Source organism: Rhinolophus sinicus, linkage group LG02 (genome assembly GCF_036562045.2).
Source record: "Rhinolophus sinicus isolate RSC01 linkage group LG02, ASM3656204v1, whole genome shotgun sequence".
In the NCBI taxonomy this organism is placed as follows: Eukaryota; Metazoa; Chordata; class Mammalia; order Chiroptera; family Rhinolophidae; genus Rhinolophus; species Rhinolophus sinicus.
In genome coordinates this window covers 89,395,126-89,413,808 of record NC_133752.1, presented here as the reverse complement: position 1 = coordinate 89,413,808, position 18,683 = coordinate 89,395,126, and the positions used below count along the sequence as shown (strand labels likewise).

At 36.3% G+C, this 18,683-nt stretch overlaps 1 protein-coding gene across 2 annotated transcripts in view; it reads left to right on the top strand.

Annotated features, from left to right (window-relative positions):
- Positions 1–18,683, top strand: part of ITGA8 (integrin subunit alpha 8) — a 165,215-nt gene that overhangs the window by 109,725 nt on the left and 36,807 nt on the right. For both annotated transcript variants that reach the window (XM_074324800.1, XM_074324799.1), the window contains 3 exons: positions 926–1,005; positions 5,882–5,962; positions 17,050–17,155. In XM_074324800.1, coding sequence (XP_074180901.1) covers positions 926–1,005; positions 5,882–5,962; positions 17,050–17,155 — 267 coding nt within the window. The remainder of the gene's footprint in view (positions 1–925; positions 1,006–5,881; positions 5,963–17,049; positions 17,156–18,683) is intronic.

The following is an 18,683-nucleotide window of genomic DNA, read 5'->3' as shown; positions in this document are numbered from 1 at the left end:
GCCATGAATACAGGTTCTGGAGTCAGCTTGGAGGGATTTCAATTCCAACTCGGCAGTGTGTTTGCTCTGTACCTGGAGCAAGTCCTCAGACTGCTGCTCGATTGTAAAATGTGATGAATCACAGTACCTACTGCCCAGGGTAGCGGTCACGCTTACGTGAGACAATGCATGTGAGGCTTAGCACAGTACACGGGACAGTAAGTGGTATCGTTGCATACCTTAACTACTATTTTTACTTTGTTACTTACATTATTGGATTTGTTTTTCTCCACGTTTTTAAAATCTGTTTTCAAATTATAAAAACAGTATGAGCAGTTTTAAAACTTCGGAAAGTAAAGGTGGAAAAATAATCCATACATACGCATACACTGATAGTAACATAACTATAATATATACTCTGGTACATATTGTTTTACAATATATCATTAGTCATGTACAGTAATTTTTTCCATTGAAACACTTTTAAAACCATAGCTGAAACACACTGCACGTGCAACTTTTTAACCTTTTTTTCTTTGTTGATCATGATTGTATCAGATGACTTTTCCACCTTGTTGCATAAGCTTCACAGCCATAATTTCAATGTCTACATAAATGTCCATTAAATAGAAGCATCACAGTTTTCCAAATCAATCACCTCTTGTATATTTAGCTTTTTAATTTAGCATATGAGGAAGGTGTCAGAAGAGTTGATAAGGGGCTAAATGAAGAGAGGGAACCAAAATGTATAGGGACTGGATGGTCTCGGCCCTACAATTGTATAACTTTCTCTCAGCTCTCAGCCATCCAGGGTGGAAGCAGAAAAAGAAACAGCAATTTGGAGTGGAGTTTTACAGGATGACTTTAAAAGACTTTTATGCTGTGTATAAAGTTCCTCCCATGTAATAACGTAATGTCTTGTGTGATTTTTTAAAATTTTATTTAGTATTCTCTGGGCCTCCGATTTGCAGTTCCACGTCTTGAGAAAACAAACGTGAGCATTAACTTCGATCTTCAAATCAGAAGGTTAGTCCTTAAAATGCCTAACACGCAATATTAAAGAGATCCAGTCAAATGAATGCTACTTGTCAAGCTCCTTCATGTTAGAAGTCCACCTGAAATTAGAACCCAGGATTTCACAGCCCATTTTTCATTTGTTTTTCTCAGTTATTTGTTTTGTGTGTGTGTGTGTGTGTGTGTGTGTGTGTGTGTGTGTGTTTCAATGTTTTTGGCTCTGAATAAGAGATTGCTTTCTGTGAGCCAATTCATGAGAGTAAAATTTTGTCCCCCCCCCCACCCATCCCCCCCCCATCCCCCGCCCCCCCTCCATTTTTCCTTATTCTGATGCACATGCGTTCTCCCGCCCTCACCCATACCTGCCATTCTCTCAGCTGGGAGACAGCTAATCCCTAAAAGCAACATTTCTGCAAAAAAAGGCATAGATTCTACCTTTGAAATCTTGAAATCTTCTAACTTTTCAAGAATGAATGAGTCTCTGATGATTTAATGTGAGCAGGATGCAGGTAAGATGGCAGAGCCATCTCTGGCAACTTTAAGCTGAGCCATGTAAGTAGCTGCCCCCTTTCACCAAGACTGACCCTGTTCAAGGATTCAGGTATGATTTTACCCTTTCACCATCTATTCTGTTTGCTCCTTCACGGCCGAAAATAATATTTCATGAGTGGGAAGACCCACAGAGAGCATTGTGCATGAGAGTCAGGGAGTGCCAACCGTAGGCTGCTACCCGTGAGCCAGTAATGGAATCCATACAATGGCTCTCAACTCACATTAAAAGAAAAGGACATTAAATAAAATAGAATATCTCAGAGTCCTCTTCATGAGACATTCCTTTCAGATAAACATAAATATATATAGTAAGATACCCCGTTTGATGGATATATTGTTTTTGTGGTCTGCAATTTTAAAAGTTTGAAAAACACTGATGTAGACAGCACAGGCAGACCTTCCATAGTTGTTTATAACTCGCCCAGCGTGTTCTAACATAAAAACGACTCTGAAGTCAGTATATACGAGTTGGTTCTCAAATACTCCCGCGTAGTGTGGCTAATCTCTAAATGTACCTCTGTCCTGCAAGAAGAAGGTGTCAAAAAGTGTCATGGCTTTTAGAAAAACGATGTTGCCCAGTGGATTATTTTTAATAGCTACTTCACTAGAAGTTTAGGATTTTTAAAAAATATATAGACTCTGTAAGAATCTAGGAGATTTTTAAAATGTGCAACCTGTGTACAAACCATAGCCCCCGAACTTTGTCCTACATTGCTAGGGAGAGAGGTTTCCTAACTTACTTTGGGTATCCTTTCCTGACCTTTATTATGTCTTTTTTGAATGTAAGTTAAATATTTTCTGCTGAATCTTAAGGAGATTATTTTATTTTACTCAAATTAATGATGGGATGCAGATGGAAGGAATTCTTCAGTAATATCCCTTCCCTGTACCCAAAGCTTATTAAATCACTTCTTTGATCTACAAAATGTATATTTCCCAGAAGGCTCAGGTAGTCCTAAATATTTTCATGTGGGAAATCTGTTAATAGTTGTACGTTTTCAGAAAAAAAGAAAAAGCACTTGATAGAGAAGGACCCCCAACCCCCAGACAATAGGCTGCAGTTTCCGTTTCTCACCATCATGGTTGGTGACATTGATTCTACCTACAGTGGCATGAAGCTTCGTGTCACTTGGGGAAAGATACACCTCTTATAAAATATACAGCCTTTATTTAGAAAGAAAGTCTGTTACAAAGGAGCAAAGCAAATTCCTTGAGGTTACCTCCTTACACTTGATTACAGTTATGGATAATTGGAATAGATGCAATTTGTAGTTCACTCAATGAACAGAGAACACTAAATGTTCTAAATACCTTCCCCAAATCCATCCTGAAGACCATCGTTTAGATAATGAATTTGGCAATGAAGTGCTGAATTTGATGGAAAATAAGAATGGTCACATTTTTAATATCCCCCTTCATCTGAAAGAATGGGCCATGATGATGTTCCATCCTTACGTGCTGTAAAAATGCATGACTATTTTAGCATTTTCCTGAAAAACATAAAAATGGAGAAGTGCAAAAAGAACTGGAGAGGCTACTGCAACAAGCATAAAGCATCAAATTCCAAAAACATACATTACAGAGATAACAGTGTTTGAGAATACTTTTAGTACTCGAATACTAAAGTACTTGAGAAGTGAGCATTTATCTTCATGCTTTGCTGTCAGACTCCCAAGATGTAAATAAGTATTTAATGGATGTTTTGCATCCAGTTCAAATGTGTTTAAACCAAAAATAAACCAAAGCAAATGCTCTCAAGTTGAAAGCTTTTGACCATATTGACCACCTTACGTACATTTAATGCCCTTTTCCACAAATAGAACCCAAAAGAAAAACGGGCTTTATAAATTAATAAACTTAAAATATTGCATGTTGCCAAATATTTGCATTAAATGGTGTCTCCGTGGCCTGGCTCTGTGTGACATATAAACATTTTCCTCCCTCTGTGAAGCGGGTCTCAAATAGCAATTCCCACAGACAAACATGACTTTGTGATTATTTGTTGCAGTTGCTTCCTCAATGCTGGTGAAGTGAACATTGTATTGTCTTTGCTGACATTCCAGAAACGGCAGAACACATACAGGGAGGGCTAGAAAATAGCAAGCAGGAAACAGGAAAGAAAAAGAAAGTCGTGTCGGAGTAGGAAGTGAAAAACATGTTTATCCTTGGGGCATGACATAGGGTGTAGTCGTGGAGAGGAAATTCTCATGCCTGGCGTAGAACTAGCCCTGACATAAATAGCTCAGCATCCACAGCCATGATGAATGGCTTGTTTGAATGCAGCAGTGATATCAGTGATGGAGGTTTCCTTCCAGGAAAGACGTCAAAGAGGCATCTAAGTTATATATCAAGCCCCCTGGCTTTCTTACCAGGAGATTTTTGGACACCACTGGTTGCTGTACCAAGTGTCATGGCACGCTGGTGTGACACAGGATGATTTTGATTCTCCAACCAGGTCTAGCCTCCAAGTCTGCCATTGCTTTCATTACATTTCAGAAAAGTCTCTGTAAGCCTCATATTGGACTCCTGTCCCAAGATGATTTCAACGCTTAACATGCATTTACATTTTCAGGATGTTGTGAGTAATGAAAATCATGTTATGTGAACCACTTGAAAACAAAATGCAATAGAATTATGGAATAACTTAAATGACACTTTTTTTTCCTCCATCATTCTAATTTGCACTGCCGCAAAGCAGTAGTGAACTAGAAAATAGAACAAAGTCAGGGTAATCTGTGGAACAATTAGACTTAAATTTCCAAAACTAAAGAGTTTCCTGTAATGGATTTGGAACCACAATGTCTGCAACAAGTGGAATTACTTAATGACTTCTCAGTGGTAATTCAGAATCCTGTCGTACAAAAAATAAAAATAAAAACTTTTTAGTCGACTGATCCTACCCAGATGTGATAATAATAAAGTGGCCTGGAAACTGGGGTTCAAACTTTGGTGAACAAGTCCCTTTAGGCTCATCACAAGCTTAGCAGGGATACCCCATTACAGGAAATGAGCGTAACATTTGCCTGTTTATGTCTTTTATGTGTGTTTGCAGTTTAAGTTGCCTTATCAGTATATACAATCGAACAGGAATTTTCAAAAGCAATGTGGGAACAATTCTGTCTGCTCCTCCTTTGAAAGCAGACTCTTATCCTGTCTTTTCCAGCTCCCACATTTGGAAAGCTTCACAAGCTAATCAGAACATACCCCATTACCATTATCGCAGTGTTCGAGCCTGTCCATTGAATCTGTGTGAGGTTCGATGAGGAGAAAAACAGGAGGCTTCCTCTTCCTAATGAGAGCTGAATATAAACATGACCTATTAGTGGTGGTGCGGCCACATCTCCTTTTGTTAAAAGCAGGATCCTTTGGGATATTAGGGTGACTTCAATGCAAGCACAGTAGGACAATAAATGCAAGTGGGATTGCATCCAAAGCACAGCTACTGGTTAAGCCTCTCGTGAGACACGTTTCCTTTTCCTTGCAGAGCTGGCAGCTTAACACGTGCATTTTTTAAAAGTTAAATTTCATATCTAATTCTGTTTGCTTGAGAAAAAGACACAACAAACTTGAAAATCATTTTGCCACTGTTCAAAGAAATGTTCTTAAGCATGCACCTTCCATCTTGAGATTCTGAAACCACTTGCAAAACATCATGTCATCTTCTTCATACCTCTGCATGGACTGCCCAGCTCTCCTTGATCTCACTTTTTCTCGCCCTTAGCCATGCTTCTGTTCACCACCACCCCCACACACCACCCTAGTCAATCAGTGAGCAGGCAGTGAATGTACACTTATTTTAATATTATCTAATAAATCATAAGGAGATAAATTTGCTATGAAAAAAAAAATGTATGGTATGATGCATTCCAGAGCCAAATGCAAATTCTTTTTCCATTGTGTGCTGCTCTTGGATCGTTCTTCACAGTCTTACGCTGTATGAGCATGGAAAATCAGGAGTTGAATATGCTGTCCTTTCCTATTTGATGGGCAATAAACATGATGCTCAGAGAAGTTAAGGAATGTGTTCAGGGCAGACGCTGGAAAATGAACTCAGCGCTGGTTCAGCCATTGAAACAAAAAAAATGTTAGCGTCTCTAGATACCTACTGTGGTTGCAGAAAAGGTGTCTCTTCATGGAAAGTTACTATATTACTTTAGATCGTGGTGGATCTTAGCATTTCCCTCTACACATGGTTATGTTTTTGTAGAATGTATATGCCATTGTTTTCTAAATGATCGTACTGATCATGTGTGTTATACAGAATGTATTTTATGACCATGTATTATAACAACACATCTGAGGAAATATATTTAAATCATATGTCCTTGTATTCTAGTTCCAACAAAGATAACCCAGACAGCAATTTTGTGAGCCTACAAATCAACATCACCGCTGTAGCTCAAGTGGAAATAAGAGGGTAAGTAATAAGCAAAGCATTGTAGTAGTTTTACTGTAATAATAGCTTTCTGTGCGTGAGAGTAATGATAAAATACTAGTAAAAACTATGTGGCGTTTTCCTAATGCATTCGCGATCACAGTTCACTTTGGTTATAAAGTCTCATTCTTTTCTACCCATCATTAGCCTCCCTTTGGAAAGCAGAGTAAACCCTGTATGATCATTAACTCTAAGGATATCAAAACAAGAGCTCACTTTATTCCCCAAACTGACAGGTCAGTAATCAAACTATAAAAGCTAGTGATAAGAAGCCAGATAAAATAGACAACCATGTGACTGTCTGAAAGTCTCACTTCTCCAATAATTATTTTGGCAGAATGAAAATTCAGCCTCGCCATACCACATCTTGAGTTGAAGAAATGGCTAACTCTTAAATGTGAGGGTTGATGGGATCTACATTTTGTGTCTTTTTCCTTCCGTCCTATTCTTTGAAGAAGGTCCCAATAAGCAATTAATCGAGAGACAGGAGGAAAGTGCTCAAGTAAAAGGCTTAGGAATAACTACCATCTGGGAAAGTGGTGCCTGGGGGTGCGGGGGAAGAACTTAGAAATGGATTGCATGTAGTTTTTATCTTGTATAGCGTAGACTTCACTAATTTTAATTCTTGTCTCTTCACAACAATCAAGGTTGGCTAAAAATGTCAACTGGTCTTTTGGGCTCAAATGTCTCTGGGGCTCCAGAAATCCAAGTTCCCTTTTCTTATTCCATAGGTCCTGAGTGGTTTACACTCCTTTGGGGGGACAACAGTAGATTTCTGCGCTCAGAGCCATTGTCACCATGCATTTCTTACTGCTGCACCCTGCTACTTTCCGTGGAGGGAGAGCGGGGGCCTCTACCTGTTATCCTGGCACCACTGAATCTCCACCTAGTGAATTCGAGAATAATAATAATGCCTAACATCTACTGATACTTTCATGTGCTGCCCCAACATGTTAGTACATCTTAATACACGTATGTACTAGTATCCTCGTTGTACAAGTGAGGGAATTTTGGCACGAGCTGTTGAAGGCTACACCGCTAGGAAGTGGGAGGCTAGAAGAGAAATACAGGCAGCCTGTCTCCAGGTGCATGTTTATAAATGATCATGCTATGCAGCCTATGAGATAGTGTTTTGAACCTTATCTACACCAAATCTTATTTTATGTATGCTGCTGTGATTTTTTTCCTTGTTCAAATGAATGTTGTTGACATTCACCACTTTAGTGCATGTGCCTATAGTTCAATGATTTTAATTGCAGAAGAGTATAACACTGTAAAACTATACCATATCTTGCTTCTCCATTCTATTCTTGATGAACATTTAGGGGTTTCCTTCCTTTTCTTCCTTTCTCTCTCTCTCCTTCTTTCTTCTCCTCCCTCCCTTCTTTCTTTCCTTCCTTCCTGCCTTCTTTTCTTCCTTCCTCTTCTTCTTTCTTTCTTTCTTTCTTTCTTTTTTTACAAGCTTTCTTGTATATATCTCCTGGAACACATGTAGAAGGATGTCAGAACGGTATATGCTTAGAAAATTTCAGGATCCGAGTGTATACACTATTTAACTTTACTAAATAATACCAAACTGTTTTTAAAATACTTACACCAAATTACAGTCCCACAAAAAGGGATGAAAGTTTCCATTGCTCCACATTATTAACTAACTCGCAAAATGGTCCAGTTTTTAATTTTGGGTCAACCTTACAGATAAGAAATAGTATGTAACTGAAGGTTTCATTAGCAGTTCTCTGATTTCTAAATAAGCTTGAGCAATGTTTTTATGTGTTTTTGGTGTTTTGTTTTGTTTTTTGACTAATCTTCCTATTCAGGGAAATTTCTGTTCACATTTTTGCACATATTTCTACTGAGAGGCTTAACTTTTTCCTGTGAGTTCCTTTTATATCCCAGAGTTTAGACATTAATTCTTTATCAGTTACAGATATTTCAACTATCTTTTCAGTTTGTGAGGTATGGGTTTTTTTTAAGTCAGGTTTCTTGAGGTGTGATTTACTTAAAGTAAAACTCACCCTTTTTTAGGTGTCCAGTTTGAAGGATTATGTCACCATATATAAAACAGTTCCATTACCCCAGATAGTTCCTTCATGTGCTTTTGTAATCAACCCTTCTCCAGCTTCAGGCCCTGGCAACCAAGACCTACTTGCTGTGGCGATAGTTTTGTCTTTTCCAGAAAATCATATAAATATCTCCATACAGAATGTAACCTTTTAAGTCTGGCTTCTTTCACTTAGCATAATGCATTTGAAAAACATATATGTTCTTGCATGTGTCAGAGAAGTATTCCTCTGCATGGATGTCCCAGGAATTGTTCAACCATTCACGAGTTAGTTGGTGAATATTTGGGTTTTTAATTATTTCCAGTTTGGGACAATTATTAATAATAAACCTGCAATAGGTATTTCCATACAGGTGTTTGTTGGGACATTTGTTTTGACAAATGGAGACACTGAGTTGTAAGGCAAGGGTATGTTTAACTTGATAAAATACCACTGAACTGTTTTCCAAAGTGACTGTACCATTTCCAGTTTGCATTCCCACCGACAAAGTATGAATTCCAATTGTGCTGTATTCTTGCCCACATGTGCTTGAGGCTTGTTTCTTTCTTTGTTTTTAGCCATTCTAGTAAATCTATAGAAGTAGCTCACTAAGGTTTTTAATTAGCATTTTCTAAGGGCCAGTGGTCCTGAACAGCTTTTCACTGCCCTTTGGCCATCAGTATCTGTTTTTTTGGTGAACCGTGTCTTAAAATGTTTGCCCGTCTATTATTGGGTCATTTGTCTTATTATTGAGTTGTAAAAGTTCCTTATATATTGTGAATACAAAAATCATGTACCAGATCGATTAGGGTCCTGCAAAGATTATCTCCCAGCTTATGGTTTGGCTTGTTCTTTTCTTAACAGTGATGTTGAAAGAGCAGACATTTTTAATTTTGATGAAATCTAACTTTTAAATATTTTATAATATGTGCGCTTTGTGACCTATCATTTAAAAAAAAAATCTTTGCCTTATCCATCACAAGACTTTTTCCTATGTTTTCCCCATAAGTTTTATAGATTTACATGTTGGTCTATGATTAATTTTAAGTTAATTTTTGTATCTGGTGTGAGCTGGGACAAGGTTTACTTTCTTGCATGTGAATATCCAATGGTTGCTGTCCCCTTGGTTGAAAACACCATCTTTTCCTCACTGAATTACTTGACACCTTTGTTGAACGTCAGTTGTCCCTCTGTGAGAGTCTATTTCTGGACCTCTTATTCTGTTCCCCTGATGCACATGTATAACAAGTCTTGAAATGCAGTAGTATTCTGAGATCTTGGTAAACTCACAAATTCTAATAGTTTCTTCTTTGTTGATTGCCTAGGATTTTCTATAGCATGATCATGTTATCTGTGAATAATATAGACCATTTTATTTCTTCCTTTCTAATCTGTATGTGAAAAAGTTTAGCCAACTACAAAGTTACAGGGAACAGTCCCTGCAAGAGATCACCCTAGCTTCTGACACCCATCCAAATCTACCCTCAGTTTCAATAATTCACTTAGAAGGACTCACAGAAGTCATTGAAAGCTATTATACTTGTGGTACAACTTGTTATAGGGAAGATACATATGAAAATCAGTCAAGGGCAGAAGTGCATAAGATAGAGTCCGAGGAAATATCAAGCAGAGCACTTCTGTTGTTCTCTTCTGTAGAGTCAGGAAGTACTACTTTCTTGATATTGATGGATAATAGTATATGCATGGTGTATCATCAACCAGGAAAGCTCACCTGAGCCTCAGTGTTCACTTTGTTGTTGTTGTTGTTGTTGTTGTTGTTGTTGTTTGGGGGGGCTCCATTACATAGGCATGACTGATTGATTGACCACTTAATTGATCTTAGTCTCCAGGTTGACTTCCATGATTTGACCAAACCTCCCATCCTGAATCATACTGTTGGTCTTTTTGGTGTGGGCAAACCCTACCCTAAATCATATTGTTAGAATATCTAGTGTGGCCCAAGCCCCCCTGGCAAACAAAGATACTCCTTCATCTTCGGCATAAAATGTTGAGAGCTTAGAAGTTTCCTCTTAGAAGCTGAGGGCAAAGGCCTGACCTCTTTGGGGACAAGGTTAAATTGTTTATTATGTAGTTATGCCTTTATTTCTTTTTCTTCTCTTACTGCATAGACTAGGACTTCCAGTACAAGACCGAACAGACATGGTAAAAGGACACATCCTTCCCTGGTTCTTAGATCCAGCCTTGACCTTAAGAGGAAAACATTCAGTCTTTTACCATTAAGTCGGCTGTTATCCCTCAGGGTGTTTGTAGATGCCTTTTTCACGTTGAGGATGTTCCCTTTTTCTCTAGTATTCTTGAGAATTTCTAACGTGAATGTGTGTTCGTTTTTGTCAAGTGTTATTTTCTGTGTCTAAGAAGATGATTAAATGGTTTTCCCTTATTTGTCCATTAAAGTGATAACTTGATTAATTTTTGTTTTTGAATTTTTAAAAATTTCTTAGATTATTTTTTAAATTTATTTTTCAGTAATCGTTGACATACAATATTATGTTACTGTCAGGTATACAACCTAGTGATTAGACATTTATATACAGGTACCTTATGAAGTAATCAGCCCAGTAAGTCTAGCATTCATCTGTCACCATACATAGTTATTTCAATATTATTGACTATATATCCTCTGTGCTGTAGTTTACATCCCCATGACTATTTTTATAACTGGAAATTTGTACTTTTTAATCCCTTTCACCTTATCTCCCATCCACCCTACTCCTTTCCATCTGGCAACCATCAGTTTGTTCTCTGCATCTGTGAGTTTGTTTCTGTTTTGTTTGTTCGTTAATTTTGTTCTTTAGATTCCTTATCTAAGAAAATCATACCATATTTGTTTTTCTCTGTCTCATTTATTTCACTTAGCATAATGCCTCTAGGTCCATCCATGTTGTCACAAATGGCAAGATTTCATTATTTTTTATAGCTGAGTAATATTCCATTGTATATATATACCACATCTTCCTTATCCATTCATTTATCAATAGACACCTAGGTTGCTTTCATATCTTGGCTATTGTAAATAATGCTGCAGTGAACATAGGGGTACATATATCTTTTCAAATTAGTGTCTTTGTTTTCTTCAGATAAATACCCAGAGTGGAATTGCTGGGTCATATGATAGTTCTATTTTAAATTTTCTAGTTTCATATCATTGTGGTCAGAAAAGATACTTGGTATTATTTCAATCTTTTTAAATTTACTGAGACTGGTTTTGTGGCCTAACATGTGGTCTATCCTGGAAAGTGTTCCATGAACACTTGAAAAGAATTTGTATTCTGCTGTTTTGAGTAGAATGTTCTATAAATATCTATTAAATCCATTTGATCCAATATGTCAGTTAAGGCCAATGTTTCCTTGGTTTTCTGAGTGATCTATTCATTGATGTCAATGGGGTGTTAAAGTCCCCTACTATAATTGTGTAAACTGTCAAACTCTCCTTTGATGTCTGTTAATATTTGCTTTATGTATTTGGGTGCTCCTATGGTGTGTAGATGTTAATAAGAGTTTGTTCCTCTTATTGTATTGATCCCTTTATCGTTATGTAATGCCCTTCATTGTCTTGTTACAGTCTTCGTCTTAAAGTCTATTTTGTCTCAGATAAGTATTGCTACCCCAGGTTTCTTTGTGTTCCCATTTGCATAAAATATCTTTTTTTATCCCTTCACTTTCAGTCTTTCGATCCAAAGTGAGTCTTTTGTAGCCAGCATAAGCACAGGTCATGTTTCTTTATCAATTCAGCCACCCTATGTCTTTAGATTGGATCATTTAATACATTTACATTTAAAGTAATCGTTGATAGGTATGTACTTATTGTCACTTTATTAGTTATCTTCTGGTTGTTTTTGTTGTTCTTATATGTTCCTTTCTTCTTCTCTCGCTCTCTTCCCTTGTGCATTAATGACTTTCTTTGGTGATATGTTTGAATTCCTTTCTTTTTTCTGTGTGTATCCATTATCGGTTTTTGGTTTGTGGTTCCCATGAGATTCAGATATAACAACCTATGTTTATAGCAGTCTATTTTAAGTTGATAGTCACTTAAGTTCAAATACATTCCAAAAGCACTACATTTTTTTACTCACCTCCCCATATTTATATATATTATTGACATCATATTTTAGACTCTGTGTGTGTGTGTGTGTGTGTGTGTGTGTGTGTTGACTTTTAAGCCAAACTTTCATTCCAGAGAAGAAGCATACTTCGTCATGATGACTCTTCTTTTTATTCAACTTGCTAAAATTTTGTTAGTGACTTTTGCATATATTTTCATGAGAAATACTGATCTGTAGTTTTCTTTTCTTACAATATCTTTTTCTGATTTTGGAAACAGGGGGATGCTAGCTCCATAAAATGAGTTAAAAATATTTCTCTATCTGCTCTATTTTCTGAAAGAGTTTGTGTAGAATTGCTATTATTTCTTCCTTAAATATTTGGCAAAATTCACCAGTGAAGCCATCTGAGCCTGGAGTTTTGGGGGGATTTTTTCTGTTTGTGGTTTTAGGCTTTTGTTTTTGTAGGAAGGGTTTTAACAATTCAATTTTGTTTTTTGATAGAAAACTATTCATATTCTCTATTTCTACGTGAGTGAGCTTTGGTAGTTTTTCTTTCAAGGAATTTGTATATTTCATGTAAGTTGTTACATGTTTCAAAAATTGTTCCTAATATTCTCCAATTTCCTTGTAATGTCTGTAGGACTTCTAATGCGTTCCCCTCATTATTCCCTATATTCGCAAGTTGTATCTTCTACCTGCCTTTTCCCCCCCGCCCCGATCAGTCTGTCTAGAGTTTAGTGATCTTTTCAAATAACCAGTTTTTTTGGTTCATTGATTTTTCTTTTTTAAAATCTTTTTATTATGTTTTTGCTTTTGTTTTCTATTATTTTGTTTTCTTTTGTTTCTATTCCATTGGTTTTTGCTTTTGTTCTTATTTCCTTCCTTCTGCTCACTTTGGGTTGGTTTTACTATTCTTTTTCTCATTCTTCTATGTAGAAATTAGATCATTGACTGGAGAGCTCTCTTTTTTTCTTACATAAGCATTTGGAGCTGTAAATTTCTAACAACTACTTTAATAGCACGCCAAAATGTTGATATGTTAGGTTTTCATTGTAACTCAGTTTGAAATATTTTCTAATTTCCTTTGAGATTTCTTCTTTAACTCATGATTGAACTCATGGGAAGTGACCTGTTTGATTTACAGATATGTGGAGCTAATCTAGATGTTTTATTTTTGTGCATTTCTAATTTAATTCCCAATCCCTCTCTTGATGAGCAAAACACTATTTTAAAAATCAGAAGAGAAAACACAGTCATTATCAAGCATTATTTTTTTACTATCTTATTTTCATATCTCAAAAAAATCACAATTAGTATATCTAAAATTTTTATCTCCTTTAAACTTGACCAATCTTTGTTTTGCTAACCAAAAATAAATTGAAACTGTTTGATTTTAAATTAGGAACTGTTTTTATTCCATAAAACATAATTCAGTCCAAGGTAACTAAGGGATTAATGTAACTGTATTTATTCTCACATATTCATCTTTATGAGATTAATATTTTCAAATGTATTTCTGTCATCGCTTATGGTACCAATGTTTCTAAGTTTAAAAAGTAGGAATTTTTCTATTCATTTTGCTAATAATCAAAACTTGTAATTAAAACTGTGTTTCTAATGGGAGTGCAATTATTTTAATTGCTAGATTAATGTTTAACAATTGACCGTAGTTTTTCCTCTAAGAGAATGTTAAAGTTATTTTTAGTCATTCCACAAAGTAAACTCTTTCCTCCAAATGTTCAGCAAAAATATTAGTTCCGATGTTTAATTCTTAACAAATAGCTACTGTGTAGAAAATCTTCCATGTTCAGTCTTCAGGAAGAAAATCTAATTTTCTTTTTAGCCAATGATGTTTATTCCAATATATGGTATTATGCACTATCTCTAACAGTATTGTTTTTTTGTTTTTTTTTTCAAATTTACCATTGTTTTTATAATTTTAAAAATCAACTCAAATGGATTTATTTCTTTGAATGGTAAAAAAAATATTGAGAATGGTCTCATTTGTTTCCAAGCCAGGTAATGTCAACACTGTCTTTAAGCAGATTGGCATGTCACTTGTTGGTACAAAGGATTCATTTAGCATAGGTCTGTAGGAAGCAAACTTGGCCACAAGAAACAGCACTACATGTATTGAGATCTCAAGGACTAATGTTATATTTTATAAAATAATCAGAATTGAATGGGTTTGTATTAAGAAAGCCTACAATCGTGACTAACTATTTTATGAATAGATTCTATCTACAGCAGGTAGAACCAACATTGGTCCATACAATAAATGGAAGTCTGCCATTTTGGACTAATAAGGCTTGAGAACAGGGTTGTGAACATAGGGTTCACACCTTACTACCACCTCATCAGATTTCAACTTCCTGAGAGCAGATAGACTTTAACTTATCAAAAACCTAATTCACTGCTTTCCCTCAAAACCCTTCCTAATGTCCAGTGTTAGCAATGAATACCTCCAATCTTCTTATTACTCAAGAGTCTTCGTGAAATAATGTGCTATCCTCCATCTTAGAATATAAGGGCTATTCGGTAAAGGTTGTTAGAGCACTAAACTGGCTGTGATCATCCTAGGTTAATTAGTTAATAATATTCTTTCTTTTTCCCTTCTTTCTTTCTAAAAACAATAACTGAAAACAGTGAACAATGCTTCACTTACTTAATTGGGATCTTTAGAAAGCCATTCTTTGCCATGGTTTCCCCAGAGTTGACAACGTCTTCAGAGGGTAGATAAGTGAATTTTGTGAGTCATGCTTTTTGAATGATTTTGCAATGCCCTGTGATAAGTTTCTTTATAGATTTTTACTTGATTTTGTTACAGAAGTGGGACAGGAGATTTCAAATTGTGTTTACTAAAATCACTGCAGCTTTGTGGCCCCTGTGATACTCTGTATATTAAAAATAGAGGGGATGGTACTAAGTAAAGCAGAGTGATAGTCTTCACCTTTAAATAACCCCCTACTTCTCTGGATGTCAGTTTTCCTTTCATTTATAAAATGAGGGATTTTGAACACAATATCTCCACAGTATCAGCCCACGGTCTAAATTTATGATTCTGTGGTGCTAGAGGATTTATGACTAGTTCTACAGGATTTATGACCATCAGAACAACAACAACAAAAACGAAAGTTTTTTCTAGAGCCTCACCATGGAGGTAGGCATGGAATCAACTCTCTTAGCTAAGGAGATAAGAGCATAATAAAGCTTTGGGTGGTGAGGTCATCAAGACCCCGTGGGAAGGGAAGCCCAAGCTTTCTGGGCTTTCCTCTGGTGAAAACGATCTGCCATGTTCCGAACTCTTCTCCTCATCAAGTCCTCTGTGTTTGATCTAAACATGATTTAATCGAATCAGTAGGAAAGGGGTGCATCACAACAAATCACTCTAAGGGTAGAGAATGTTGTGCCCTGAACTTTTTATTCAGTAGTTACAGATTGAGGATGAATGTAAAGGACTTTACAATTTAGTAACATTAAGAGTTTTCAGTTTTTAAAATGTACTTCTCCTATTCACTCCTAGAAGACATGCAGCCAAATTGACTTTGACCAAAAGCATTTGAGATGCTTTCCGATTATTTGTGGTATACAACCCAAAACATTTATCATAATTTCCCAGATAGGGAAATAGAGACACGCAAACATTAAATTATTTGTCCTTGGGTCAGACTTTAACCCAATCAAGTTTTCTTTCTCCTGTAGAAAGAGATTACCACAGGGAGGGAAAAAAAGATAAATTTTGAAGTTGATATAGGCTGTGTTAATTACTGGATATCCTGAAAAGGTCATTTAAGATACCTGATTGCCAAAAGAGGTGTTTTTGTTGAAGTTACTTTTAGCTGAAAGTCTAGGGATTCTTTTAATGCTATCTTTTAGTTAAAAATTTCTAGAAATCATTGTGGGTTTTTTTTGAGAATTATCCTTTTTAATATTGTGTGAAAATAATAATTTGGTTTGTGGTCAGCTTTTAATATGGAATAGTGCTATGTACTGTATTTCATTCATCCAGTGTTTACTCTCTAGTTGTAAGTTACAGGCAAACATACCTATACGTCAAATTAAACTCCTACTTACATGATTACACCATTGAAGTCTTTCTGTCATCCTTGAGTTATCTATACGACAACTCTAGAACACAAACAGGCTTTATTTTGTTTTGGTTCTAGGCCTGACCTTGTGAACGGTATGGCTGAATTAATGGGAAGCCAAACAAATCTAAGAAAGAATACACAAGTGGTCATTTTTCTACTATGAAGTATTTCACTGGAAACTGTATTTCTTCACAACTGGACATTTAACACACCACACAGAATTCTAGATTTTTACTCACAAAGAAATTCCCATTTCTTAATATGGCTTAAAGCAGGAATTATATACACTGTATACACACACACACACACACACACACACACACACACATACACACACACATAGGATCTATAGATAAATGTATATACAGAGGGTGTCAAAAATATGTATACACATTTTAAGAAAGGAAAAAACCTATTAAAATTGTAATACTCAACATACACGGATAACAAAAGGTGAATGTAAGTCACATGTGACTTCTGCAATTACAAGAGGTACTCAAAGTGGTTACCATCAGCATAATTTTAATAGTTTTTTTTCCTTTCTTAAAATGTGTATACATTTTTTTGGCACCCTCTGTGTTTATATATGTGTATGTTAAATTATCCATCTCAACTCAGGAACGCTCTCTGCTCTGCCCGCTAGTGCCCAAGAGATGAGATGCTGTAAAACAGTCCCTCTCTGAGCCAGACGGTGGATGTCTCAGACCCTTCACTCTTCCTTTAGCTATTTTACTGAACATCACTTTCCTTACTCTTCCTTATAGGCAATATCTATTCAAATAAATTGAGAGCCACTTTTTGCTGCACTCCAGCGAAGCATTCTTTACATGTGCCCTCATCAGCAGTTAATGTATGATTCCATGTTTCAGAGTCTCCCACCCTCCGCAGATTGTTCTGCCCATTCCTGACTGGGAACCGGAAGAGGAGCCCCGCAAAGAGGAGGGAGTTGGACCATTGGTGGAACATATTTATGAGGTAGATGCTGTTTCTGTTGAAGCTGTGTTTGGGGTTATTCTTATGCTCTTTACTAATGAGTTCTTGATAGCATTTTAAAAGACACCAATATAAAATCTGAGCTTTCTTGCTGAGCTTTCTGCCTGGATTCTTGCTGTTATGCTATCACATTGCAATGGGGACTGGTGGGGTGTCCTGTTAAGTAATCACTATATGGTCCCTTACTTTTTAGTGGTGAGAGCCATTATATAGCGAGAAACATTTTATCTTGTTACTGTTGTTCTTTTTTAAATGTTCTTTACTTCCTCTCTTTTTAATTCTTGGATGATGGTCTAATCATACAAGTGACTACCTCCCTCGACTTTATTTCACTTCTTCCTACAATTTCAGATATCCTTAAAATCCACCCACCTTGAAAACTGAAAGTCACCAACCAGAAGGGACCAGACAGAAAATTTTATGGATTATTCACTATTGCACACAAAAAAAATGCATATGGAATATATATGATGGGTAGATGGTAGATAGATAAGAATAATTTTACTGTTCATTCAAATAACCCAAATTGGACATGAATAACTGACTCATGCCTATTCATGAGATTTGAAATAGTCCGTAGGTTAGTACACTATTTTCCAGCAGCAAAGCCGTGTCTCATGAATAAAACCCTGCTGATCTTTTACTCCTTCAAATGTTAAATCGTGACTAGGGAAGAGTTTTGTTGATACATCATGTGAAACATTTAAATCATGTACAGTTAGAAACCAAGATACAGTAAAGGGTTCATTTAGTAGTCGTTCTTTTTATTTTCTAAAATAAAGTCAGTGCTCTCGGTGGAGGATAGTTATTCTTCCTGTTCATTTTCAAGAGACCAGGGATGGAATTTTGATAAGAACGATGTTCCAAGCCATTTTCCATTTGGGATTCCGTCCTGATTGATGTCCTCTGTCCATTTCCTATGTAACTCATACCCCTAACCTAATAATTCTGGCTAGGACTTTCATCTTAAACTGCATTCTCTACAGTTAACAATAAAGCCATCTCAAAACTGATGAACTGTTTACATGTATAGGAAAGAAGCATCAACTCCTGTGCAGTGTCATCATGAAAACCTCTGTCATCCTCCCAACCTGTGGTTCAGTCAGAAGCCCTGTCCAAAGCTGGATCAAAGCTTTGCCTTAAGCTCTCTTTTGATAGTAAAAGGATAACACAGTCCCCAAGGCCACTTGGATTAAGAACGTCACTGGAAAAAAAGGCTGTCAAATAATTTATTAAACCTCGTGTGCACCAGTTTCTACTTAAGAATGCCTAAACATTCAAGTTTGAAACCATATTCAAATTCAATCATTCTCAGGGCTACCCTGTTTCTAATCTTAGCTAAATGGATCAAAAAATTTTAGGGTAATAATCAATAGAGCCAAAAGCAATCATCGAATGCTTCTTACATGCTAATCTCATGTCTCAAAAATATACTGTCATCAGTAGATGCCATGTTGCTTTGATCATGTGAAGTAAATGGGCCACCTAATAAGGAAAACTAATTATAAAT